The sequence below is a fragment of the Larus michahellis genome, chromosome Z (genome assembly GCF_964199755.1).
Source record: "Larus michahellis chromosome Z, bLarMic1.1, whole genome shotgun sequence".
In the NCBI taxonomy this organism is placed as follows: Eukaryota; Metazoa; Chordata; class Aves; order Charadriiformes; family Laridae; genus Larus; species Larus michahellis.
Genome location: NC_133930.1, coordinates 15,228,141 through 15,255,274, shown reverse-complemented (window position 1 = coordinate 15,255,274; position 27,134 = coordinate 15,228,141). Strand labels below are relative to the sequence as shown.

Sequence of the window (27,134 nt, the reverse complement as noted above, 5' to 3'; positions counted from 1 at the left end):
TTTTTTTTCCTGGGTTTTTTTTGTATAGTGTGTACAGTTCATGTCAATGGGCATTAAAAGCCTCCTCAAGCGTAATCTTATCAAAGGGATGCATTGTTAATAAAATGTACTTAAACTTCTTACAGTTGTTCTGGTCTCGTATGTACCTCTCACCGCTAGAAGTGGGTTGGAATTATTTATATGCGTAAGGTACTAATTAACTAGAACAACCTGAAGCTTTCCAAATAAACATTGTTTTGTCAAAAACATATTTTACGTAAATGTTTTGTAAGATGTCTTATAAAAATAGAAGGGAACCCTTTAATTGTTTGTACACCACTTTTATTTTAAAAATTTAGCATGCTGATACTGAGAATTAGTGATTTTCTATTATATGCTGGTTTACACATTAGGATTTCAACAACAGCTGTGAAAGTTGAACTATAAACAAAAATAATGACAGAAGTTTACAGCTTTGAACTCAAATATTAATGCGAGACAGATGTCTTAAAGATAAAAATTATACATGCCTCCCCACCCATGCAAAAATACTTGTCTAATCTTTATTTCTAGTTCTAGTGCCTGGACTGTGCCCGTTGACTGGCACAGAGGCATCGTCCTCCCTGGAATCCCCTGTTTGTGTGCTTTTAAGCACAGGTGGTTTCATGGACTGCCACCCCTCAGGGCCAGCAAGCAGAAAGGATACACCAAACTTCTCATCGCCTTGCTGAGCAACCGGCACCTGGTACCAGGTTTCCTTGCTTCCAGATAATGAAGTTGCATCAGTGCAGGATCTCCCCAGGGGAGACAAAGGGAGCAGAGGGAGGAGTTTTAAACAGGCCAAGGTGTCTTGCCCCACGACCAGGCAGGCACAACTGGCCACATGGCGCCCACCCGCATCCCCCTCCGCTCACTGATTGCGGAGATCTTTATTAAAGCTTTTGGATTGCTGCAGCCAAGCTCCACTGATGGCAGCTTTTCCAAAAGCAGGAATTTGCCCTTTGTTAGGGCTGTCCTCTGGCATGAGGAACTGCAACACGTTGAAATTTAACATGTTTCATGGGATTGTCTGATTTTTGACTGACTCCTGTATCACAATTCCTTAGATTGATTTAGGATACCTTGCAAATCTTTATTTATAAACGGGCCTTTTTTGAAATGCACAGGTAGGAAGTTTTATGTCAGTAGTGGCAAAACAGCTCCCTTTTATGTTCTTTTTTTTCAGCAGTAAATCTTTTGAACTACACAAGTACATCTGATGTGATGAAACACTCTGGAGAAGGAAATGTTTTAAATTGTAAAGACGCTGTGGTATCAAATCTTTAAATGCACAGTAACTCGAAGGAGAGTAATGGGAAGAGAGCAGGAGTTTCTCTGGGATGTCCCCACTGAACGGCCCCAGCCCTCTCCCTTACTTCCCTCTTCTCTGCCAAACTGCAGTTCAGCGGAGTGACACCAGCCACCTTTCCTTACCCCGCTGCCTGCAGGCTGAAAGGAAGCAAATGCACCGCACTTGTTTTCCCACTTCCCAAGTAAATCTGTGCAGGACCTGCCTGCAGACACGGTGCAGTCTGCGTGGACTCCCGAGCACAGCTCCTCACCCCAGGGTTTGTACCTGCCTCTGCACCTCACCTTCGCCTGCTCCGGCTCTGCAGACAACACTTGTCTCAGCAAAAGTCTGCGTACGGTCTCCTTTGGTTTTCCTGTTGCAACACAGCTCAGGGACATTACAACAGTATCTTTAAGCAACAGTACAAAACCTACATGTGGTTCAGTATCAAAACTCTGCAGCTCCTTAGTTTTTATGAAGTGTGATCAGGTAGTTACACATAGGGAAGATGAGTAACTGCATTTTAACAAATTAGCTGAAGATCAAATTGTAAAAAACACTTAATTTTTTACCTTTTGACAACTGCTTATTCTGTGTTCTTAAGTCAAATTCTTTTATTTCTGAAAGATTCCAGACAGCATCACAATAAGGCAAAACCAAAAGGCTCCTTGTGCACTAAGGATGTTGATCTGATGAGACTTGCAGTTACAATTCCAACTATTCTGCTTCATTACAAATGCACAACTTTTTAAAATCGAAATGGATGACCAAATTCACCACTGCCTACTGTAGGGATGCTGAGTGTTACAACAGAATATTTTTTTTAATGCATGCAAATGTAGTGTTGGAAGCTCTAGCTCATGTGCAGCCTGAACATGATCTTGCAAATGGGATTCACACCTCTGCATGTGCGTCTGCTCTCCTGGTGGTTTGGGGCTTGCTAGGTAAGTGCAGGGGTTAATGCCAAAAGAAGTGAAGTTTGTGTACACAAGTGGAGAGACAGCGCCATGGTAACACCTCTGCAAACAGCTGTCCTGCTGGAAAAACTGCTTCTTCCCTCTTAACTCCCCCCAATTCTTTGTTTAGTTAAGAGGATTTTCTTTAGGATTTTAAAGGGTCATTCTTCCAGGCAGAGAAGGCAGAAGTGTGAGGGGTCCCAGTTACCAGAAATGGGAGCAGCAGCCCAGTAACAGAGGCCTGAACTATAAAAACCTGTTTTCTGTGCTCTTTCAACTACCAAGTGTAGTTAAAAGATACCTGAAGTAGAAGCAGGACAATCATTGGATTTCGGTGCACAGGGGACTACCTGTGTCGACCACCAAGGTCGTCCTCATCTCTCATCTTTTAGTAATGCGCCACACTGAAGGCAGGTAACCCTTCCATATTAATTCCTGACGTCATTTGAGAGGGGGAAAATCCAGCCCTCCTCCCCGCTGTTCCTGGGCTGAGGCAGCCGCCAGCGCTGGGACATGCTCTGTGTGCAGCCGCACCACACACCCTGGCTGGGGGCGGCCAGAGCACGGCCTAAGCACACACACAACACTGCAAGTGAAATGCACTCCTGGAGCACAACAACCCACCTGCTTGTTTGGCTTGCTCCTCTACTTGCTGAATGAATTTTTAATCGCTGCAAAATATAGTAGTTCTTCGCACCAGGCCACAAGAAACTGCTGTGATCTAACCTTCTACGTAACAGCCCCTAACTCTTATACGATGCCTGTAACTTGTGACGAAACCATAGCACGCATCAGTCCTGTCCACAAATTAGCGTGTTTAAACTAGTCCTGAAGCAAGAGCTTTGCAGCGTTATCAGAAGCAGGGCAGGTGGACTTGTGAAAGCCTTCATCAAAAGGAGAAGTAGTTGTGGTTTTAGAAATCCTTATTTATATTGCGTAAACAAACACAGGACGGACTCGATGGAGGAGAGTAGATCAAAGCCTCCTCCCTAGGCAGTGCACAGCCGTTTGTGAAATGTACCTCAGACTGGTCTTTCTGCCAGCTGTTTCTCTGGGTGTTGAGGCAGCATCTTCATTTAAAATATCAAAGTAGTATCGTGGCTGGTACAGCACCACTGGCAGTTCCATCTTGCTTCCTTCTCGTGTCTCCGGTAGTTGATAGGGATCGGATTCAACTGCAAGATGAGAAGAATAAGCAAAATTTTCAAACCAAGTATGAGTCTGAGGTGTCGGTGTGGATGTAGAGTCTCTCTCTTCATTGTCATTAGGGTAAACCCAGGAAGAATTGTGACCATCCATCTTATCTTCTGTTGGCGTTGAAGACAACTGGCTCCATGGATGTAATTTCTGGGCTTCGGCCTTACTGTCCACTGCTAGCATGTCAGGAATGCAGTCACTTATTTTCAGTACTTTCTCAGAACCAGTCTACAAGAGAATCATAAAACAAGAAAATCACTTGGTGAAAGGAGCCCTGAGTAAAGGAAAGGAAGTGATTACTTCAAGCACTTCTAGTATTGTCTTATAATCTTTTTTTAGTTTGGATCTTTCAAATGAACAGAATTTGAAGGAAAACACATGTACAGAATATTCAACAGAAGCTGTATTTCATGTGGAATTTATGGGAGCAATTTAGAGATTGCTTTTTAAAGTTCAGTATATCTACATTTGAAGAAGGAACCACGTCCCCGTACGTTTAAAGACTTTGCCAGGTTTTTGACGTGTGCAGTTTTCAGTCTGAACCACGAGCAACTGGAAGGCAGCAGCTGGGGCTGTTAAATTGTACAGAACCCCCCCTCTGGTGCCAGCCTTCAGTGCACACCAGCAGCACAAACGGCAGCGGACACGCCTGTGCCAGGATAAGGACGTGCTCCTAGTTTTGCGACCCTCCTGCACACAGATGGAAACAGCAGCTCCCGGTTTGAAGGACCTGCAGAAGCAGCTGAAAATCTTTTGCTAATCCTTTCCCTGAGCCAGACCTAGCAGCCCCTGCATCCTGCCAAGGGCCAGCAGGATGCATCGCTCTGCTGTGCCCCACAGCAGGGGGACGTGTGGGGCAGGCAGAGCGGGCGGATACAGTCCAAAGGCTGCAGCGGAGTGGAGCGTCCTCCGGTCTGCTGTGCTCAGGCCGTGCTAGGTTTTGAAAAGTAACAACAGAAGAATTGCCTACGGTATCAAAAGCTTTAACTTATTCTCCAGTTATGCTTTCACTTTTTGCAGTAACAGACTGCAGAATATAAACTGGTCACTGCAGAGTCACATGAATATCAAAAGGAGAATTTTCCATTAAATGGTGATAACAAATTACGTTAATTTCTGTATAATGAGTGTCATTCATTTTTAAATGTAGTCAACACAAGAAAAATATTTTTCTGAAACTTTACTAATCAAAGAATGGAAAAATCAAAAATACAAGATTTTCAGTGATCTTACCTTAAACTCTTTGAATGACAGCGCTTTGCTCTTGTTAGGACTAGGTATTACAGGACAACAGCACTCCTTCACCCTGGAAATAAGAAAGAAAAACAAAGAATGTTTTTGTTCTCTCATCAAAGCATATTCTACTAGCAGAAGAAACACATAGATGTATACAGAAACAACAGCAGATGATGAGCATCTCAGAAATGCTGCAAGCCACGTACTTACAACATCCATACAGTTGGACAGCCAAAGGAAAAAATGAACGGGGCCTTGCAACAGGCTGGAAGCAAGAAGCTTCAGCTGTGGTTTGCGAATTACGTTAGTTATGGTCTCTGCCTACAACAGAAGAATGCGTTATAACTTACCACTTCATCTTCCAGCGGCATATAGCTGCTACTAGTGATGGAACTATCACTAGCAGGACTAGAAGGTACAGCGTGTTTGCTGTGAAAGAAAAATACTTTAAAAACTTGTTTTCAACTTCTCACTTGTTAAAGTCAATAGAGTTTCTGGGGCAAAAATAACATTAAGCTCACATGGGATACCTGCCACTAATTCAGCAGTAAAACTGCGTGGTCCGTGGTTGCAAGATATTTTGGCTGGAAGTTCTGGGATACGGCTGTAAGGTTTTGGACCAAAATTGAATTATTACTAGATTGCTTTTAATTTGCCCTCATGTTAGCATCTTCACTATAAGGGTAAATTTCCAAAAGTTACGACAATAATAATCTCACTTAATTATTTGTTTTAGGTTTCCTCTCAGATCCTCAAGGAAAACAGATTTTTGTCGTGAGACGTTGACGGAACATCTGTACCTCCAGTATGGAGGGACTATAGCAAGACAAGACACTACACAAGCGTTTTGCTCTCCTAGGACTTATGCTGACACAAGAATCTCCATATTTTCTTCTAGTTGGAAGACACAGCCTTGGGCTACGGTTTTCACAGGCACTCAGTCTATAATAAGCTTGCTGAGGGGAAGCACTAGTTAGTGCTCGCTCTCCCTCTGCCCTGGGCAGTGACCTCCTGCCCTGTGCCAGCCAGTCTGTGTCCTGACCACAGCAGGGAATGGACATGTGTTACATTCTCCTTTTATCTTTTCTGGGTTAATTAAGCCCTCATTTTGATTCCCTGCACGGCTGTACAAATGCCTGTGCCTGCACAAGAGAAGGCTGGCTAATGGGAGCTGGAACACAGATGTAAGAGGCAGAACTGCCTCTGTGAGGGGACCATGAGGGTTTAGACACTGTTCTACTAGTTAGCCTAAAACATTAAGTCTCCTCGCATAGCCAATGCGTCACCCTTTCGCCTCCATCCCCACATTAATTTTCAAGACCAGGCATCTCTGACTGGGATCATATGTTTCACAGCCACAGCTGCTGAGCGGTATTTTCAAGGGAACAGAAGTACAGGCAAACGATTTCCTGTTCCGCTTTGATGATCAAAGCTGCCCAGTTAGTAAACTACAATGCTCAAGCCAACAACCCTTTCTTATTAACCTATGAAGGAGTACCTTGGCAATGGTTTTAGAGACTGATGAGAGTAAGAATCAGAAGTTCAAGAGTCCACACAAAAATTACCTGTTTGCACACAGGTCTGTACTTTCTCCCATATTAGAAAACTAGTTAAATCCAAATGCAATTCTTCAATGCATTCTAGCAAACAGGACTCACTGGTCATGCAAATGTGCATATATTAAGCGATTTCCCAGAAAGATGTAAGACTTAACTAAGGATGTAAAATTATTTTCATCCTAAGATAAAAACCATAGCTACTTAGAAGTATCAAAATGTCGTATGTCATGTTGGTATGCAAATTTTGTTTCTCAGTTGGATCTTTCTCAAGTGCACGTTACATTGAATTAAATGTTTTCCCTTGAGAAAGGAAGATTATTCTAGCCTTTTAAATCATCCCATCCGTCTGCTAGAAGAGAAATTTTCCACAACCAATACTCACAGTTAAACGGTGTATCTATGTATCTAAAGCTAACGATGGGAGTCTCTCCTGCACCTGTATATGCTTTAACCACTAGTTTGTATTTTGTGTTTGGCAATAGGTGTTTCACGGTGTATCTCTTTTCTTCTGGGTTTTCAATTGTGTATTTACATAGCACTGCACCGTCTAAAAAGAAACATAAAATAGAATCACAGAATTACTGAGTCACCACAGAATGACAGAATGGTTCGGGTTGGAAGGGACATTTAAAGATCATCTATAGTTCCAACCCCCCTGCCCTGGGCAGGGACACCTCCCACTAGACCAGGCTGCTCAAAGCCCCATCCAGCCTGGCCTTGAACACCTCCAGGGATGGGGCATCCACAGCTTCTCTGGGCAACCTGTTCCAGTGCCTCACCACACTCACAGTAAAGAATTTCTTCCTGATATCTAATCTAAATCTCCCCTCTTTCAATTTAAAACTGTCACCCCTCGTCCTATCACTACAGGCCCTGGTAGAAAGTCTCAATCCATCTTCCTCATAAACCCTCTTTAAATATTGAAAGGTTGCAATACCGTCTCCCCAGAATGTTACAAATGAGCTTAACTGAGACCGCTAAACCACTGAAATAACATAATGTTTGCAACCCACATTCTTTGTAATTTACACACTTTCTTCTGAGAAGGATGATGCATCCTGACTCATTGCCACTAGGCTGAACTCATATCCCTTTGAACGGGACTGGCCACAGCATTGCCCATCCTCTGGCGGACCACCTAATAACCTGCTGTCAAAAGCTGCAATATTTTAATTTCCTTTAGTAGAGCTTTTTAACAGAATGATTACAGTTTTCCCATTTCCTTTTTCACCTTAAGCTGAGGTCAAGTTCTTTGGCGATAATCAAAAGCAAAAGAATGCCTGCCTGAAAAAAACTCTTTTGCCTCTCCATTGTGCAACTCCCAGACCCCAGGGAGAAAAGGGTTAGCTTACTCCTCCTCTTCCCAGTCACACCCTTTGTCAGCTAGCTTAGACAAAGTGGGAAGCAGGAAATCTTCATTTAAACATTTCAACGTCTAAACGGGATTACTTGCAGAATTATGGTACTTCTATGGTTAGTTTAGTTCTGACAGGAACTCCTACGTAAGACTTCAATTCAAACTCAGCTTTTCAGCCTAGTACTAGTTCAATCAGCAGAACGATCTGACCCAACTGGAAGAACAGACAAGGAAAAAAAAAAATATATCCTTGAACATGTTGGAAACATCTGAAAACCATAACAGAACAAAGTCATCTGGAGCAGTTTTGAGTGTGGAGCAGGAAGATCAGATATAAAAGTTTAAATGTGGCTTTGTGCCACCCCACAGCTCAGTTCTGCTGAAGGAACTCCACTGTAGAGCACAGCCACAAATACTTTCACTATAACAGAATTTAAATGGGGAATTTACACAGTGCTCCAATTCTGAAGGAAATAAATTGTATCCCATCTGTTTCTAAAATACCCCAAATCGTAATAAAACTAACATGCTTCCTATGACTCTCATCCAAGTAGACCACAAACAGATGTTTTCAAAATCCATGCAGAACTCTGATCACAGGAGGCAGAAACTTCACTGCTCCTACAGTATTGCAGGAACCTTTTCTAGAGCTCACACTGGAGTTAAAAGGAGCTACAGACAACAGGACGAGGGCTATAAATCTCCATAAAGCCAGGACCCACTTTCACCCATTTGCATCTCAAACATTAGAGCAGAATCAAAAGCAGCAGATGTTGAAAACCATAAATTGCCTAATGAGCCAATTTGCCTGCCTAATGCGAACTTTCTAAGAGGCTGCAATATCAACAACAGGCACAAAGTCTTTCACCTGTGTCAATGACACAACTTCCTAAATCCCAGAGCTCAGTTACCTGGCAGAACATGTTTTTTGGATCCTTTCAAACTGCAGTCCTCTTGTACAGGTGACACATAAACATGGTAACCTCTTACAAAACCAGACTCATTTTTGAGGTGATAATCCCAGGACAGTGTTACTGCATTGGAAGTCAGTTCAACTTTTTCCACTGTAGGGTCATGCAGAGGAGCTGGAAGAAAGGAAATTCAAGTTAAACTTGCCAGATATTCTTCAAGAATGCTTGTCTTCTCACTTGAAAAACATATGAATTCCCATGTGGTGTTTCTGTTTATGTCTCGCTTGTATTTAAAAGCTGAACAAAGCCATAGCGCTCCACATAAACTGTGAACTTCACAGAGCCTTCTCTCAGTCCACATTGTACACAAAGCAGTGGCTGCTAATCACAGCTTTGTTTAGCTATTCTAATTAACGTGGACTCTGCCTGGTCACTGCACTAGTCAAATATCCTCAATTCAGAGTCTCGTACATTGTACATATTTTAAATGCTTCACTGATGATTTAGAAACAGCACAGCAAACACATTTTTACGTAGTGGCAGGAGGAAGTCTGTGTAATTCTGTTTGTGACAGATGACTTTAGCAAATATAATACGCTGCCAACTTACGTAGCTCCTTGAGATAACCAGTCTTCTTCTCCAATAAGGAGGCTCTATTAGCAGCAGATCCATAGATGTGGAAGTTGTATCTCACCCCCGGAACAAAAGCAACTAGAAAATAGTGGAAATGATTACAAAAATAGGTTATAGTTTGTCTTTTGTTTTGCTTTTACTCAACTACAGAGGTCTATAATCCATTAGAATTCTCCTTTGTGTGCTATTGTGCTATTAAAGCAACTGAAGGAGACACAGGATAAACCAAATCTTAGTGTGGATAATGTGGATTGAACACATTTATTCTGTCTGAAAGACAGAACTGGGGAGGGGGTGCAATATATTTTTGTTGTCCTGGAGTATTCAAGATGAATGCACAATATACTCTAAACACATCAAAGAGCAAGGTAATTTCATTTCCTTTTCTGGCTCAGGCAAAGGTCATGTTTTGGACTGTTTAATGTAGACACATACCCATGCATCAGGATTCCATGTTATCCTCACAGACATCCACTCCCATTCAGATTAACCAAGTGCAACCCACTGAAGAACCAGACAACGTTTTTTCTGCTCTCTCCTTCAGTAAGGAATTGTATGAATTGAAGTGCATTTCCTTTATTACATATTGAAATGTGTTCAGTCAAATTTTTTTCAAACATGTTTCATTCCAAAGAGAACTCTCAGCTCAAGAAAATCCAGGAAGGCTATATTCTTGCAGCTGGAAGTATATCAGGGCAACTTTCACACAGCCAAGAAGGATTTAGGTCTAATGGCCATCACTGGGATAAAATGATCCTAATTAAGGACTGGTACTAAGACACACTATCTGTGGCACACCGACAGCACTAAACATCTCACTACACAGTGGGTGCTAAACTGCCTAAGTCTAAGGCAGAGCTCTATTTTGCATCTCTTCTGCTAAAAGATTTTTAACTCCTTCATTAACCTTACCATCCTCCTTCAAGAAGTTACTACAAGCTACTCAGAAGGGTTTTTTTCTAAAATACTATGCTGACTTTTCTAAAAAACTATGCTGATTTCGAAGGCTTACTGGTGCTGGCACATTTGTGGTGTCTAATTCATTTGCTAGGCAAAACATGATGCCACATGCCCTTGAAGAATTACACTTGCACTGCACAGACTTGAATATTCAACAGGATTTGTTTCCTAAATTCAATTAATACCCACAGCATGAAAGACTGCTGCACAATCAGAAAGAAAAATTGTTCAGCTTTCACCTGAGTTGATCAGAGCACTGGAAGTATCGGGCCCAAATCTCTTCCACTGCACATCACAAGGCTGTAACATCGGATAATTACACCAATCGATAATGTAACTGTCATAAATATGTCTGGGCTCCCAGGAAATAAAAATGCCATCATCTGTACCATTAACCTGTTCTTCTTTAAGCTCCTCAGTGCCTAGGAAAGAACAAAACAGAGAATCATTTTCCTGCACGAAACCTCAGATTCATTAACGAAGATCAATATTGTTTCTATGATATGCTGTTAAAACAATAATAAAATAGTTACGTTCCTTCACTATCAGACATATGAAATCTTTCATATGCTGAAAACTGATCTCTTCATATGCTGAAAGCTGACAAGCTAAAACTTCAACTGCAGAAACCTGGAGTCATAAACAGAAAGTCACAAAAAGCCAATCACACACAAGAGTTCCCTGCGAGGCACCTGCTGCAGGTCTGAGGCCGTAGTTTAAGGCTAAATGTGTTTTGATCTGTGGAGACTCCCTCTGTGAAACAGACTGTCTGTTGTAAGGGATGGATCAATGCACTTAAGCTCAATATACATATAGTTACCCCCTTGCAGGCAAAAATACAGTAATAATTTCCAGATAGCAGTGATGTGAGTTAAGAGGCCAGGTTAATTTATTCCCCCAAAACGGTAAATTATCACTTCAATTAAAATAGGTAGAAATAAAGCTCTCATAATGGAAATCTAACTGAAAATACTCCTGCTGTTTGTTACCTGTAGCTGTAGGGATGATCAATACTGAAGGGAGTGAACAATTAACATTGTTCTTCGCCATTATACTGATTCTGTAGGAATGGTTATCAATGGAAATCCTTGTGCTATTGTAGACTGATGAAAAGGAGATGCTTTCAGGCTTAGAGCCATCTTCTACTTTTTTCCAGGTTACTTCATATGAAATATTTCTTCCATTTGCTCGAAAACTTGGTGCTTGCTGGGCAAAACGTTATGGGAGTAAACACCAATCATTTAGTAAATCTTACCAAAAAAATACGAGAGGAGCATTTAGAACTTCAAATACCTAACTGGATGTATTATTTCTGTAAGAATATAAACACTTGTTTCCATACATGCATACATATACTGGTTGAAATGGAAATGCAGAAATCAGTAATGAGATTTGTCTTATTACAATACTTAGAAAAACAAGTATATATCTGAAATACCAGGACAGCATACTATCATACAGCTATATGTTATATATAATATTTATCTTAGATTCTTAAAAGACATTTTCATACTGAATTGCTATTAAGTGCACACAACTTGTTAAAGTTCACCAGAGAAGTTTCCAAACACGTTATGAAGGGTTTTGTTTCTGTACTGATATCTCACCTTCCAGAACAAGGTCACATTCCGTCCCCCCTGAACTGGTATAATTTCTCTCCATATGTCCAGTGTCCCTGATGGAGCTGCAATAAATACAGCAAAATAAAGATGTTTTACATGCAGAAAGGATAAACCCTTTAATTGCTTCCTCCTATTTGAATAAATTCCACCCTCAAAACCTCTTTTTCCCCATCACTCCCAGGTCTTGCCAAAACATTATCCTTTAACTTCTTTCTCCATTTTTTTTTTCTGAATGAATGTCTGGTTCATTTTCATAGAAAATCTTTCTTTGCTTGCAGTTCCCTGATGCTCGTTCCCACCTCTGCACCGCTCCTCCAGCCCTCACAGAACACTGTAACTGTCTGTCCATCCTCCCACTCATCTGGATTTCCCACTGCCTGCACTGAATGAAATGGCAGAGACTGGCAGGTAAGATGAGAATTGTTTAAGAAGCCACCTTCTTAAAGTTCGCTTAGAGTGCTCCTATGCATGCAACAGCAAAGAACATCCTTCTAGCTTCCCTTCTTAATAGGCTGGACGTACTTGATTCTGTTGTTCTGATGGTTCGGGCTTCGCTCCATTCACTCCACCTCCAGAAATGATTAGCTACCCCACAGCGTACTCTAACTGTGTACCCAGTGTATGGCTGCAGCCCACCGAGGGTGATGCTGGCATAATCGAGATGCGTGTCTGAACTATTGTGCTGCAAGACAGAAAAACAGAACAGTCAGAGCTCAGTTCAGCTTCATTAGCAAGAGGTTTTTGCCTGAAAAAAATAGTTCATCTTCTAGATCCTACGATAGCCAGTTAAACTTGACTTGGGAAAGATAATCATAGAACAACAGACAAAAAAAAAAAAAAGAAAAAGAAAGAAAGGAAAAAAAAAGATCAGAAGACTGAGAGATCCAAAAAGGGGTCTGCAAGCACTTTCTGTGTAACTGTTTGAGTAGGAGTCACTCAAAACCTGTCAAATGACAAGTCTTTACCTCAAGGAGAGAATTCACTGAGACCTTATCCTCAGACAGTCTGAGTCTCTTACTCAGTTCATGTAAGTAAGATGCTGTTCCAGATCTATCCACAGCATCTACAGCTACCTTTTCTTTCCATTTTTTCCCCCGAACCTTTTCCCTCACTCCCTTCTAAGAGACAGAGTGAGTTCTGGTGAGTCAAAAAGTGAGTGTACTTTTAAGCCGTCCCTCTAAACTGTCCCCTGCAATGGTCAAATGCAACGGCAGCCATTTGATCTAATAGCTCTTGAGCAATACTTAAGTCAGAATGCAGCTTGATCCTGATCTTCATAATGCCTTTTTAATATGCTAGAGGCAAGCTGCCTTCATAAGAAAACACCTAGAGAAACCACAGTATGCAGAGTCAGTCAGCCTCACCATTTGTGAAAGAGGTGGACCAAGAAAAGGAGTCTACTCAAATAACCTTCAAGGAGATGGAAGAGGATGGGAAGAAAAACTGTTCTAGGGTATCCTTGCTATAAAACAGACACACTGCCATCAAGTACAGTCAATAGTACACAGAAAGCTCCCCAGACTAATATAAAAAAAGCCTTCACCACACTCCATCACCAGTTGTGTGTAAGATCATATGAGTAGTAAAAACATGACAAATCAAGATTAGCAATAGCTACCAGCAATTAATAAGGCTCATAAGTATTTTAATTTACTTCAACAAATCCCAGAACCCATCCAGCAGAGGACAGAGCGACACATGCAGACCAGTCACACTGTACACTTTGGCCAGCAGTATAGGAAGTGTTGGGAGTATGAATTAGTGCCAGCAATGGCTGCCCACATGGACCACATCATCAGTGTAGGGTTTGGGAGCAAACACACCCAGGAGACATCAACACGCTCACAAGATTTAGAGTGTATTCATATTGCTGAGGAATTATTTTTTAATCTCATGTCAAAAAGATACTCGCTATGTTTTTGTGTATGAAATTCACGTTTCGTACCAGTTCTACTTTCCCATCAGGTTGGAGCACTTCAGTCTGACAAAACAGTTCAATTCCTTTGTTTCGATGTTTCCAATATAATGTGATTTTTGTATCTGTGCATTCTTCCCATAGCTGGAAGGGTGCAGCAGGATAAACTGCCAAAGGAAAATCTGAGTTAGCTCTTGTAAAATATAAAATACATGCAAAAGTATTTTAAGGTATTTTAGCTGAGTAGTGAAAGCAAGTAAAAAATACAGATTTTTCTGCCAGTCTAGGAGAAGCAGATATAAATTAGTAAAAATTAATTTCAGACTGTAAATGTAAGTAAATGTTATGCAAGATTAAAAAAAAAAAACCCCTGTACGGACTTGGAAATATTTTAGAACATCATGAACAAAAGAAAGAGTCAGAGACTTTTATTGCAAATCCAGTAAATTCTCTAATCGAGGGCCTGGCAGAGGCTGCTGATGCAGCATGGTGAGGACCGTTTGCCACATTTCTACACCCCAGAATCCGACCTCTTCAGCAGAAATTCTATTCACAACTCTTACATTGACTCCTGCCAGTAGTTACCCTCTGGTAAATACTGCCAATGCTACTTCTTCCACAAGATTACTGACATTCTTTACTGCTATGTTAGCAGTATTCAGCGAGAGCAGCAGATCTCAAACTCTCCCATTATCAGTCCATTATCAGTCCAACTGTAAGGGGTAATACAGGACAATGTGAGTGGGTGGTATGTTTACAGCTTTGGTCATTACCCTAGAACTTCATGGACCATGAATTAGAATTTGAGGACTTCCAGACTCAAAGGAGCTTGTGTTTGATACAGAAGGTCCCAGCTACCACAGGGAGAATTGGAAACAATGAACTTCAGTTATTCTTTACTTGCTGACATCCTTTAAGTAAGGAAAATTCCACTGTAAATATATCCAGGGAAAACACAAAGGACTTTACAGTAATCACTATTTAAAAGGCTAACTCATCATAAATATCATTTCTTTAACTTGTAATAATCACTAGAACTGGAAAAAGAAAATTTTAGTAAAATTTTAATTTACTTAGCACATTGAATGTAACCTATTTCAGCCTTACTTCCCATGAAAATTTAGTTTATAATATTGTGTTGTCTCACTACAGCCTGTCAATGTACTCCTCCACTTTCTTCCTGCTCTATTTCTTCCACCGCCAAACAATCAAATAATCAACTTTTAGAACTCTCATGCATCTCTGAGATAAATTTAATAGACAGGCATTTAACATATGTTTCTGCAAGTCATATGAAAAAGCACGCCTAGCAAAACTGTAATGAGTGCCTATGAGGAAGGAAAGGCTGCCAGAACGCAGCAGTTACACAAGCAGCCTCCCCGTTCACCAGCCTGTCCGCTTGGCCCCTTTTCAAGCAACAAGCACTAAGCAAAACACATGTTGCTTCCTGCTTCATCAAACAGATAAGGCAGCCACAGGACCTTGGGAACACTGAGGTGGATGTGGTGCAGCTAGAAGACATGAGGAGAACTGGAAATACTACTGGAGATACAGGAAATACCCAGGTGTTTTGAGGCAGGTGTATGTAGGAACTTACGGGACCTGGGGCACACTGTGAGAAAGGACACAACTAACAGGGAAGAAGGAACCACAGCCATCAGTTACTGCTCACACAATAACCTGGTTTATTTCAATGATGATGAACTACTCTTCCTCCCTTACAGTAGCACACCGGATGTTACTACCCCATATTAGAACCAAGACATGTGAGCACTATCACCTCTTTCCTGGCAATAGCTGCTTACACCTGTATCACTTCTCATTTGGAGAGTTGTTAGTAATTTTACTTGCCCACTTTTCAAAATGTGCATCTCCATTTTATTTTGGAAAGACAGTAACATCAGCAATAACATTCTGGACAAAGTACTGAATTCCCAAGTAACCTACACATACATTTTTCTTGAACTTCCCATTTTATATCCTTGTATCATATGGCTTCCTATACTATGAAGCAGCTTCAGCAAGGCAGCAGATTTTGACGCAGTAAGGGGTCATTTCAATAACCAAATCTGACCTTTGGAGTGAAGCTCTTTTCTACCAAAAACACAACTTTGCAAAGCTGAAACTGAAGAGACAGCAGATAACTATAGCACATGGACAGACAACTAATAAAAACCGTAAAGATAAAAATCAAGGTCTTCCATAGTTTAAACTGGGGCACTCAAGTATTAAGACCAGAAGGAGGACAAGGCCTGCAACAAAAAACCGTCAACAAAAACACAAAAAAAGACCTTACTTCTGTGAGTTACATCAAAAACATCCGTGGCAGTTTTCTTTCCCAGTGGATTTTCCACAGTCACGGTGATATTACAGATCCTCTGCTGGCCTATGTCCCAAGAACATGAGCACTGCTCAGAACAACTTACTGTGCACGGAACCATTTTTTGGGAAAACCTATCAAAGAAGGCAGGGGGGAAGAGGGGAGGAAGAGAGAAAGACATTTTTCCATAATGTATAATTGAAATAGATGTTGAAATTTTTGAATAGAATAAAATTTTGAACTAGAATAAAACATCATAAAAAAATAAGGCTGAAGGGGACTCTAAGAAGCCACCCAGGTCCTTCCCCTAGCCTGAAGTAGGATGAATACAGGTATTCTTACAACTAGGTTTTCTTCAAAGTCTAACTTTACTTTATCCTTTTAAGATACAGCTAAACTGCTATCCTTTTAAGATACAGCTAAGTTTACTTTATCCTTTTAAGACACAGTTAAATTACTTTTAGTGACTTCCTTATGAAAATTCTAAACTAGGGACTTATTTGCCAAGAATTAAACCATTCACATGTCTATCATTATGCTTGTAAATGAAGCAGTAATTTCAAGTGCATCTTCTAACCTTCCATTTTTAAATCATCATATCTTAATGGAAGTGAATAATGCAGAGACCACGAAGGTATACACAATAATGACCTGCCTCCTGCTGAGATCTTTTGATGAAATTTTGTTGTGATGATGAGGCATCTGTCCTGTTTTATAAGTTCCCCCTTCTCTGCAGGCCCTGTTGTAAAGCCCTGCTCCTCTCTGTTTAGATGCCTCTGTACCAAGGAGCTAAGGATTGGGTCTGACAGGCCACAGCCGAGTAGCCTTGACTCAGACTGCTAAGAAAGAGCTGTGAGAAATTACAGACAGAAGCAGAGTAGGATTTTTGAGATAGGGTAGGTCAAGGCCTCAAGAAGGAAAACGCCAGCATGTAAAGTTACAAAATCCTAAAGTAAAAGAACTAGGGAGGCTACTCAGGCTAACTGAGGGTTAGAGTCAGCATTAGTGTTAATGGATTGTGAACACACTAATACTTAACCCACCAGCCTATTAAATCCTAGCTGTCTGTTGTGTGTTACCCAATAATTACCTTATGCTTTTATGTTATCTATATCCTGATTGCAGAGTGTCTCCATACCTACTGAAAGATCTCCAAACAAGTTAACCCAATGGTTAGGACAAGCTTTATCAAGCAAAACCTAGTCTGATGGGCCCACAGCTTTGTTATAGTAGTCTAATCCAGAGCAGTTCTGCACTGCGCAAACCTTGTTAAATAAGCTGCTTAGTGAGGTGGAAATTGCAATCAGGATAAAAAACATTTCCACATATTTTAAAGGAACGAAAGTACTGTACAGCACAGGCCAGAGGTAAGATAACAACGAGGAGACTTACTCTTCAAACAAGATGTATTTTGGTGAATGGCGTCCATAAAGATGGGTGTCTCCTTGGCTCCAAGTACACGTTATTATTCTCATGTCTTGAGTTTGGCAGGAGAAATCATTAGGTGTATCGGGTGGTTCTTGTCAGAGGGAAAACCAAAAAAAACCACCAACAGCATGGCAGTCAAGTCAAAAGTCATCAACCGTTTTACTGTATTAACAAACTAGAAGTAATGGATATGTACAAAGTCTGGTTTAATACAGATGTTGTTATTTCAATTATACTTATTCAATGACCACTCTGCAGAGACAAATCAGGATAACACCATAAATTAATTGCAATACAAACCCTTCTGTATGTTATTATTTTTTGTATATTCATGCATTCATTAATTTAATCTGTATTGTTTTCTATCTGTAAAAATTGCTATTAGCCTTCGAAAGGGGTACTGTGCTGAGTGTTTACCACATGCACACAGACAATGAAGCTGAACTCCTAAATGGGTAGGTATATTTAAAAATCAGTCACATGTCCTAGGATCAATTAATGAAATTAATCGGAACACATTTAATGCTATTCTTTAATGCTTTCTATATGCAAGTGTACAGATCTGAAGACAGACATTAAACAGTTCAGCTGCACATGACAGGACAATGACAACTTAGAGCAAGCTTTTTTTTCCTCCTTCCATTCTCCACAGCCATTCTTGACTGAATAACAACAGGAAAATAGAACTGTAATAAGGCATTCACTTACTACCCACAAAGAAAACTGCATGATCATAGCATTGCTCTTCACTGCAAGACTCCTGACAGTAGACAGAGCTGTGAGGCACTCCGTGATGTGACGCGTTTTTCAGAGTGAGAAATCCGACTTGACTGTTTGTGTGTCTGAAAACACCAACACCTGGGTCTATAAACAGTTTCTTAATGATTTGACCTTTCCTTCCAATGCAACAAAAAGTGATGTCAGAGCCTTCCTCTACAATTTTTTCATTTGGAAAGATTTGTGCTCCACTGTTATTTGAAGTGTCCAGTCCTGCAAATTAATACATAATAAACAATTTCAAAATCTGCTCCTGGCAGCAGCCTTCAACCAGAACACATAACTAGGCATTTATACAGGAATCTGCTAATGTTATATTATCCATTCATGGACTTTTATTTAGTATTCTTCCCCGTACAGGGATCGACTTCACATGTAATCATATTTTTATTTTTCTTAAACCCATAAACACATAATGTAGTCCAACAAGTTACCCGAGAGACTAAATCCCATCTCACTGCCTCTCGCTTGGGGAAAACAAAGAGCGAGTGTTTCAAGAACCGCCTTTACAGATGAATACTACCTCCTGCACCTATGAACAGGCTGATGCTTACAGCGAAAACCCCTGCTCTTGAAGATTATGAACAGGGGGATAGAAAAACATCATGTTCTGAAGCTCATGCAGAGCTCAGCTAAAAAGAGTCAACATTGAATGAATCAGATCAGCAAGGGGATACCCAACTTGGAATGAGCCAACTATGGCTCTCAATGTTGTACTCGATGGATGCAAGAATTAGTGGGATTTAAGTGACTCACAGGCCTCTGCACCGGTTGGAAATAAAATCTACTCTCCAGAACCAGATCCAAAAATCTGATAAAGTCTAGAGCCACTATCTTTCAGAGAGGTCTACACCAGGTCTGTAATGCAGCATCAGTTTGTGACAAAGAAATAGTATTTTTTGATCCCTATTTAATTTCAGTTGAAAACATAAAATCTCCAAGATTGAGGTTAGTGAGAAAGGGAGTCCTGCATCCTACTTCACATTATATAAGGTGAGGGAGATGGGCAATTTACGTGCCACAATCCAAGTATACAGACCTGCGATGCTTCTCCTACCCATGATGTCTCCCATAACTAAAAGCTCTTGCTGCTCCAAACAAGAATAGTGTTTCTTTACAAAATCACTGTAGTCATTTTTTCTAAAGCAGTTACATTTTTTGTTTAAACCAAATTCTCTGGAAACCAAACTGTTCTAGTCGGACATTGTAATCTGGAAAAAAAGTTTTTTGTGATATTATTAATTACATTATTGGTTCACTCCTTGTTTACTCCCATATAATTCACAGACGTTCATTCCAACTGACATAAGGAACTGACTTGCTCCTCTCTCTCTGCTTCTTTAATACTAATCAAAGCTACAAAATCCCAGACAAAAGCAACACACACATCATAGCCATAGCTATGAACTTCCTCTCCTCTCCCCTCGTCCAGGCTAGGGCTGTGTCTGACCTGGTAATAGGCTACGCTAGAGCCTAACCAAGATTCAATGCCACTCTGCATTGTTTTCATGTGTGAGCAAGAAAAGCTGTAAAATTTTTGGTCTATTAGCTTAGGAAGATAGTCTGCAAATTAAAACAATGGCTGAAGCACTGCTATTATTGTTAGCAAAGAAAAAAGAGTTGGTTAGTGCTTAGAAATAAAGCGTTCAAAATGGATTCTTGATTTGATGCCATGTCTCTTGAATTGGACTTCACCATTACAGTCACCAGTGAATTACAGTCTAGCTTTGTACTGGAAAAATTAAAACCAATATTGCAAAGTCTTGTTTTGCTTACCCAGGACAGTCTCCCACAGACTCCACTGACTCCAGATTTTTGATGCTTCTGCTTTGCTCCTGATTCTCACTGAGTGTGACACACACTCCAACGGTAAGTCTGAATCCCATACCCAATGAAGAGGGTTTCCTGATTTATCAAGTGTGACGTTATGAAACTCCTATAAACAAAGGCCAGTAAGGTAAAGTATTGAAAACACAGTGATGTGCAGACACTCTGGAAGTACAATCAAAAGTGAAAGAGAGAGAAAACTCAGAGGAGGTAAATGCTTTTGAAAAACGAATCTCTGAAATCCCCCTTAATACATGTGATCTCACACTAAGTAACTTGTAAGCTAAGTAACCGCTTACAAATCTGTACTAGCAGCAGTGGAGTGACTGATGTGCTGGCAAGACTACTTGATTCTAACAACGTAGTTGTGAGTCAGACCCTGCTTCTTATGAAATGGATTCACTCTCAGAAACTTTCAGTGGGTTATTTCTGCCTGCTATTACATGAGCATGCACAGATGATGTTGCCTGCAAGCACACCTTGTCTAATGCTCTGGGTGACATATCCCTGGCTCTAAATTACAGTAGGAATCTGCACTGTCCAGTAAGGATTTATGCAGATGATACCTCATTGTAGTTCTGAGGCACAGCATCTGAGGACAGGCAGAGTAGGAAAATATCTGCTGATTTCCCCAAAATGCTTGACTGCTGTAATATGCACATGCAAGAAACACGAAAAAATACACCCAAAACTCTTAGAGCTCCATGAATGTAACAGAAGGACAGCCTAAAATATAAAATGGAGTTGACAAATCATGAGAGCTAAATGCTCTGTAATTTGGCAAATATTTTTATATTGAATAATATAAATGCAGAGACACAGCAAAAGATATAAAATGTTCTGCTGCTCTCTAAGAGAAGATAACTCACAAATTTCTCTCAGTATGTACCTACTAAGGCCCACCTGGGCACTAAATGAGCTGCACCAATACATGGCACAGCAACTCAAACTAACCAGGGTACCATGTAGCCACACAAATAGACAGATGAAAACGTAGCCCAAGCATGAATCTTTCCTAGCATTAAAGCCCATAAGAAGCAGGAAAAAATAGCTCAAAAAATTCTATTAACCACCTGTAATTATGAATAAATTTCAGAACAGAACATGTGTTTCAGTGTTTCTTAAACAACCGTACCAGATTCTCACTCAGCATATAGATAGATCCGTGCTGCTCATATGAGCTGTATCAGAGCCCTGTCTCACACTGACAACCACAGAACTGCTCTCCATAACTGCTTTCTATCAGCAATGCCTGCACTTTTATAGTACCAGCACTCTGAGGAAAACTCTGCAATCAGTTTACAATTTAACTTCTCAGTTATAGCACTGAGGAATGTAGTCACTGCTTTGCAAGTTATACAGACTGTCCGTGCTTTGGTATGACCAGACTCACAGAGTTTCTTTATTGGTACACATTCTTCAGAAAAACACAGAAGCAAATACATTCCCACGTGGTAGTAACATCCAAAATACCCTGTTTATTTTCCTTGTCATTTTTATTATAAGAAACAGAACAGACTAGGTCCTTGGATTCAAAAAGCTTTTTCTTCCAGCAAGGTAGTAAGAGTTTGTTGGAAGGATACTCCAAAAAAACACTTAATTGTTTGTAGCTATATGGCCCTAGTTTCTGATTTCAGGGTTAGATCTATTCATAGGGTGTTAAAAATCCAACCCCATGTATCAAAGTGGTTAAAATCTTCTGAACTGCGCAGAGCTAATCTGCAGTGAACATGAGGTTCTTCAGAGACAAAATACTACCAACTTGGCTGATCAGAATGAGTTGTGATTCTGAACACACCCATCTTATTTTATTGATTTCTGGTTTCAGAAAAGTAAGCCCTTCTCTGCTTTATGTACTTTCTCACAAATAGCAGCTTTAAACGATCTAGAGCAGTTTTCCAGTTTTAACATGTGCATTTCATATTCTTTCAATCAGCAGATGACTCATAATAGGTTATAATATCTCTAAAACATGCATTTAGTTCCCAAAAGATTTTGTCAGATCCAAAGGGGAAGAAATTTTCCTTGGAGACAAAAGTTCTCAGGCTGAAGTCACGAACCGGGGAAAACATCAGGAGCAGGCCTGAGCCTGTGATTTGGGCGATCTCCACCTCTTCATAAAATTTGGCTGGTTTAGGTGTTCAGGAAAACTAGCAGGACAGGGACTTTGCAGAAGAGACATCACTAGTTCTTCCTTAACTGGAAGAGGTGGGTATAAGGTAACTGCTAACAGGGCCAAGCACAGGGCTTAAAGGGCTTTGCTCACACTGAGACTATTGTTTGGTTCATAAGGTGAGAGAAGCTGCAGCAACATTTAGTCCCCGGTGAAGGGTAGCAGTCATGCTACAAAAAAGACTGCCTTCAGGAGCAACGGAAGGGATGTTTCTGGGTGGCTGCTTGGGGGACTGCACCTTGAAAGCAAAACAGATGCCCTCAAAATCAGATTTACATGTGCCCATCACAATCCCTCAATAAGGGTATGCAAGGCACCTTTGCGTGCCTAGGTGGAAATGACTTCTTCATCTGAGCCAATTATTTTTTTTTGCACAAAAATCAGGCATACCATTAGACTGGCACCTAGTGAAATACAGAGGTATTTCTAGCACAGTTTTGTAAAGATTATGTTGTAAGTTGTAAACCTATGCAGCAAAGCTATCTACATATGCATCTGAACATTTGATTTTCCTTTAGCTTCCTTTATATTATAAATAACTAATATATCTTTTTTTAAAGTTACACTTACTGTCCACATAGTAGTAGTTTCATCTAATCGACGGACTTGTATTTCAAAAGACATTGCTAGCTCAGCATCATGCGCTGACTTGACAACATCCCATTCCACCAGCAGCTGCTGACGAGCCAAATCCTTTGAAATGTTAAGGTATGTTACTGGAAACACAATGGATTCTAGGACCACAAAAAGGATACAAAAATATTAATGTTTAGCTAAGTTACAAAGCAGATCTGAAACAACAGTGGTTAGAGGTAAGACAGATTCCACACCAGACAGTTCTGAAGGAAAAAAAAAAGTGATCAAGACCCATGCTGTTGATATCAAAAGCAAAGATAATCTTTTATCTTAAGGCATTAGCAGGCCAGAATGAGGTTGCTAAACCTACTCAACAGCCCCCCCCCATGACATTGGGTATGCTATTTTTTATTTCCTTATGCCCTCAATTTACTAGCCTACTTTATGGGAATATTGATCCATCCCTTTATAGTTTTATGAAGAAGAACAAAATAATGCATTAACAGGGACTAAATCCCAAGAAATCCCAACGCCCAGAAAGCCTTCTCATCATTAGGGCAGAAAATCTAGGTTCAGTTTTTCTCTCTGACCTAATTAAGGCTAAATTAGTTAATACAAATAAAGTATTTGAAGAGGGTAGGCTAAGAGTTTCCCTCCTCTAGCTAGCTCAGATGATAGTCTAGTGTTAAGCACATTCCTGGTTGCTCCACGCAGACCTTAGGTACTTCAGTCAGGGCTGTGGATTCTTCTGCTGGAATTAGACACCTAGTTATAATGGCACCTCAATCCTTTTGTGGGTCTGGAGTTAATTCCCAGAATAAAATAAAGTTTAAAATTCAGACTGAAGTCCCTTTTGGTGTCAGGAAAGAAAAGGCTGAAAACTACAGATCACCTTATGAATAGTCCCTCTTTTTTAATGCTTGCTCCGTCAACCCTCCCAATAAAACCTTAACTCTTGGAAGAGATTAAATAAGGCACTCACTGATCTGTATCCTCTCTCCTTCCTGAAAAATAAACAAACAAACAAACAAACCTCTAAATTTCATCTGGTTGTTAATGAAGCCAGGAAACTGAAATGGCCAAGTAACTAGGCTTTTTCTTTTGCCACAGTGCTTTCCAAGATGCTTCTGCTTGTTACAAACAACAGAACGCTTACAACTGACCTGGACGCAGAAAAGAAATCACAGAAATAACTATCTGTTTTATTAAAACAGAACTCATTCTGGGCATTCCTGCCCCGCTACAGCCACAGTCCTCAGGGACATGCTGGATTAAGAGACTTCAGCAGTTCCTTCTCACAAAACGGCCACCTCCAGTTGTTTATCCCAGATGTGCTTCACCCACTGACCCAATGATTATTTGGGACTTTCATTAAATACTACTGGCAGAAATACAAGCATTCAGGAAATTTAGTTTGAGAATCTACATTTTGATAGAGGTTTCTGGCAGCAATCAGATATCCAAACCATTCTGCAATTTATCCTGTGCTACTCTGCACTAACTTCTGTGCAGCAGTTTCCCTATGTAGGGATCTTTACATTAACTGTAGGAAATTAAAGGCTCAAGAGAAGCAGCAGTTATAACAATCCCTGATCAATCAAAGGAAGCAAATAATACTATATAAGCATATTTATTAATTATAAGTGTCACAGACACTGTGACAGCTTAGTTATTATACAAGTCCAGCCTATAATTAAAGAATAAATGGAAGTATACATTGTACCATTAGTAAAAATTTATGAAAAACTGCTGAAATAAAGGATTATTTCTCTTTTAGCAAATCATCTACAAACTCTGTTGGTATATTTTTAATCCATTCCATTTTGAAACGTAATGGAAGTCAAAGCAAAATGAAAACCATATGCTTTCAATCTAGAGGAAACGACAGCATAGGCTCCTTCAGACATGCTTTGAGGGAGGAATCAAGGTTTCATTGTTCAAGCACTTGGTCTGAGAAACAGGATTGTGGTATCCTAAAAAAGTTTTTGAGGAAGAAGTATACACACACATATATGCACATATACCTTCTATCAATTCTCACTGCAGCCTTGCTATATAATTACTGGAAAAAGATGAATATGTGAAAATTACGTGAAAGCAGAATTTGACAGCATTAGTGTCTTCTGTAAGGTAAATGCAAAAATATTTCAAGTTCAGAAGTAAAATTTCCTTTTTGGCTATGGTCATGACATAATCCTTAAAAAGAGTACCTCCTGCTTGGTAGTTGCTTTTGAAAAATAACAGCCATCAGTTTTATACTACCATAATGAAACCCAGCACCTATGACAACTAGTAGATGTCTGGAACTAAATAAACAAAGTGAAAGGCCTAGGGATAAATTTCAGTTGCTTAAATGATGAGGAAGTGGCAATTTTAGGTTTTACTGGAAAACAGAAATAATGTTAGTTTCACTGCCAAGGATTGACCAGGCAAGGAGCCAGAACAACCAAAGCAACAAAGTGAGCCATAAAATCAACTGTGGAAGCAGAGTATCTTACGTTATTTTTGGAAGGTAAGAAAAGACACACTTCATCTCCCCACATACTACAGACTTTCACCATCAAAACAAGATAAACGCTGTTAAAATCCCACTTATGCTAAGGAATTGACAGGAATGTTGTTCCTCTCCAGTATGTAATCTTAGTTGCTCATCATCTGGTCAACCTTATCTGTACATTCATCATCCTTTTACCTGAAGCACCATGTACCAAGCCTCTGAGGGGATCTCATTTCACATATGCAAATATGTGGCTGATCTAAAGCTCTGGCCCTTGCTGTTCTTGTGTTTTACACCTGCTGTGCTGAAGCAACTGGGGTTGACAGAGGGGCCCAGCACAAATAAACAAACTTAGGGAACCAGCTAGCCTCTCAATGAAACTCACAGGCACAGGGAAAAGAAGCACACGCCTGAAAGAAAAGCCAGCCAGTTGGCAGAAACTTTTTCAGGGTGCACCATTGAAAAAAAAAAAAAAGCATGTCTTCTGAATTTCCCTATCCTCTTTTCTGCTCCTTCTCTAGCCAGTTCTAATTGCAATTGTCACTACTATGCCTATTGCATTGATGATGAGCTTGCCCCTCTTCTCTACATCTGTCTCTTTTTGTCCCAGCTAAAATCTCATCTCTTTTCTCCTGTCACGTTTAATTAACTTGACAAAAAAACAAGGATCTCATTAGTTTCTGTTTTTTCTCCATCTGCACAAGTGTCCCTCCACTATCTCCTTTTAGTTAGATGACATAGCACTTCAGAACTCACACAATTTTGTCTTCCTCAGAGCCTGGCATAAGACAGTCTAGATCACCAGTCCAGGCTTACGCACCGTACGAACAAACAGAAGAAACAATATAGTTAAGGATATATCCAAGATCTTGAAGACCACTGAGTTACAATGTGGGACTTAAAAACTTTTGTAGTATAATTTACACATGTAGAAATACTTACACCATTTACAATTATAATCTCCCCCTCCTAGCAAAGTTAAATAGTCAAGGCATCTTAAGACTTGTTTTAACTGGAAAGCTAACTCAAGACTATATAAATAGCTTTATGATTAACAACAGAGACTAATTCTATTACTGAACAACTGCATGTGAAAACAAGTGACCAAGTTACTGTAATGCAGTAACTGTTTGGACTTGCCTGCATTACAAAGTTTTGCCACCCTAGGGGCATTGGTAGTAAGAGTCTCAAAACTGAGGAACTGTCACCTTGGGTGAATGGATTTCAAGGTTGAAGAGAGGCAAAAAAGTCTGAACAGATACATTACTCCCTTCAGTATGATAACAAGTACATTTATGCAAAAACCCACTCCTCTCCCCCCTTCACCAACTTAAGTAAAACAATACAACTTCTATAATGCAGACTGTAGTCTGGTTAGTTCTGTTTCTTAACAGTGGTCACAGTGGTAAATTAAAAATATTCATTGCTTTTTTTTCTTTTAATAGACTCATACCCAATGCTATTGTCAGTAGCAAGTGTGCAAGCAGTACTTTTACCTTAAAATACACAGCCTTCTGGAAAGTTATCCCTATATTGAACTTTGTTCCCTCCGAATATGCACATTTGCTTTTTTCTTTTCTTTGATACATATGTGTAGTGTAAGAAATAAAGTTCTGGTCCTGGAATCCCATGGCACAATCAGAAAAGAGCCAACGGAAGTGCTAAAGTTTTCATAGATGAGACAAACACAAAAAGACAAAGAAGTGAAGGGAAGAGGCTGAAAAGCATAAAAGTTGTTAAAGAGGAAATAACTTATTTGAAGATGCCAGAATACAGATCAAAAACATATGAGACATAGGAGGAGCAGATAAATAAATACACTCTGGCTTCTTCATTTCAAGTTATTGATTCAATAGGCAATTCAGCATTATGGGATTACAA

The 27,134-nt window shown here is 40.1% G+C and overlaps 1 protein-coding gene across 6 annotated transcripts in view; it reads right to left on the bottom strand.

Annotated features, from left to right (window-relative positions):
- Positions 1-299: 299 nt before the first annotated feature.
- Positions 300-27,134, bottom strand: part of OSMR (oncostatin M receptor) — a 33,284-nt gene continuing 6,449 nt past the window's right edge. For 4 of the 6 annotated variants that reach the window (XM_074570989.1, XM_074570991.1, XM_074570992.1 and 1 more), the window contains 16 exons: positions 22,751-22,914; positions 19,957-20,116; positions 18,112-18,393; positions 17,368-17,494; positions 15,952-16,109; positions 13,686-13,822; positions 12,263-12,422; positions 11,726-11,802; positions 11,108-11,324; positions 10,358-10,540; positions 9,135-9,236; positions 8,526-8,699; positions 6,640-6,804; positions 5,049-5,127; positions 4,696-4,768; positions 300-3,690 (listed from right to left, as the gene is read on the bottom strand). In XM_074570989.1, the coding sequence (XP_074427090.1) occupies positions 3,241-3,690; positions 4,696-4,768; positions 5,049-5,127; positions 6,640-6,804; positions 8,526-8,699; positions 9,135-9,236; positions 10,358-10,540; positions 11,108-11,324; positions 11,726-11,802; positions 12,263-12,422; positions 13,686-13,822; positions 15,952-16,109; positions 17,368-17,494; positions 18,112-18,393; positions 19,957-20,116; positions 22,751-22,914 (2,708 nt within the window). In that variant the 3' untranslated portion in view covers positions 300-3,240. Of the gene's footprint in view, positions 3,691-4,695; positions 4,769-5,048; positions 5,128-6,639; positions 6,805-8,525; positions 8,700-9,134; positions 9,237-10,357; positions 10,541-11,107; positions 11,325-11,725; positions 11,803-12,262; positions 12,423-13,685; positions 13,823-15,951; positions 16,110-17,367; positions 17,495-18,111; positions 18,394-19,219; positions 19,356-19,956; positions 20,117-22,750; positions 22,915-27,134 lie in introns of those variants that run through there. The other 2 variants (XM_074570993.1, XM_074570994.1) reach the window with 2 other exon arrangements.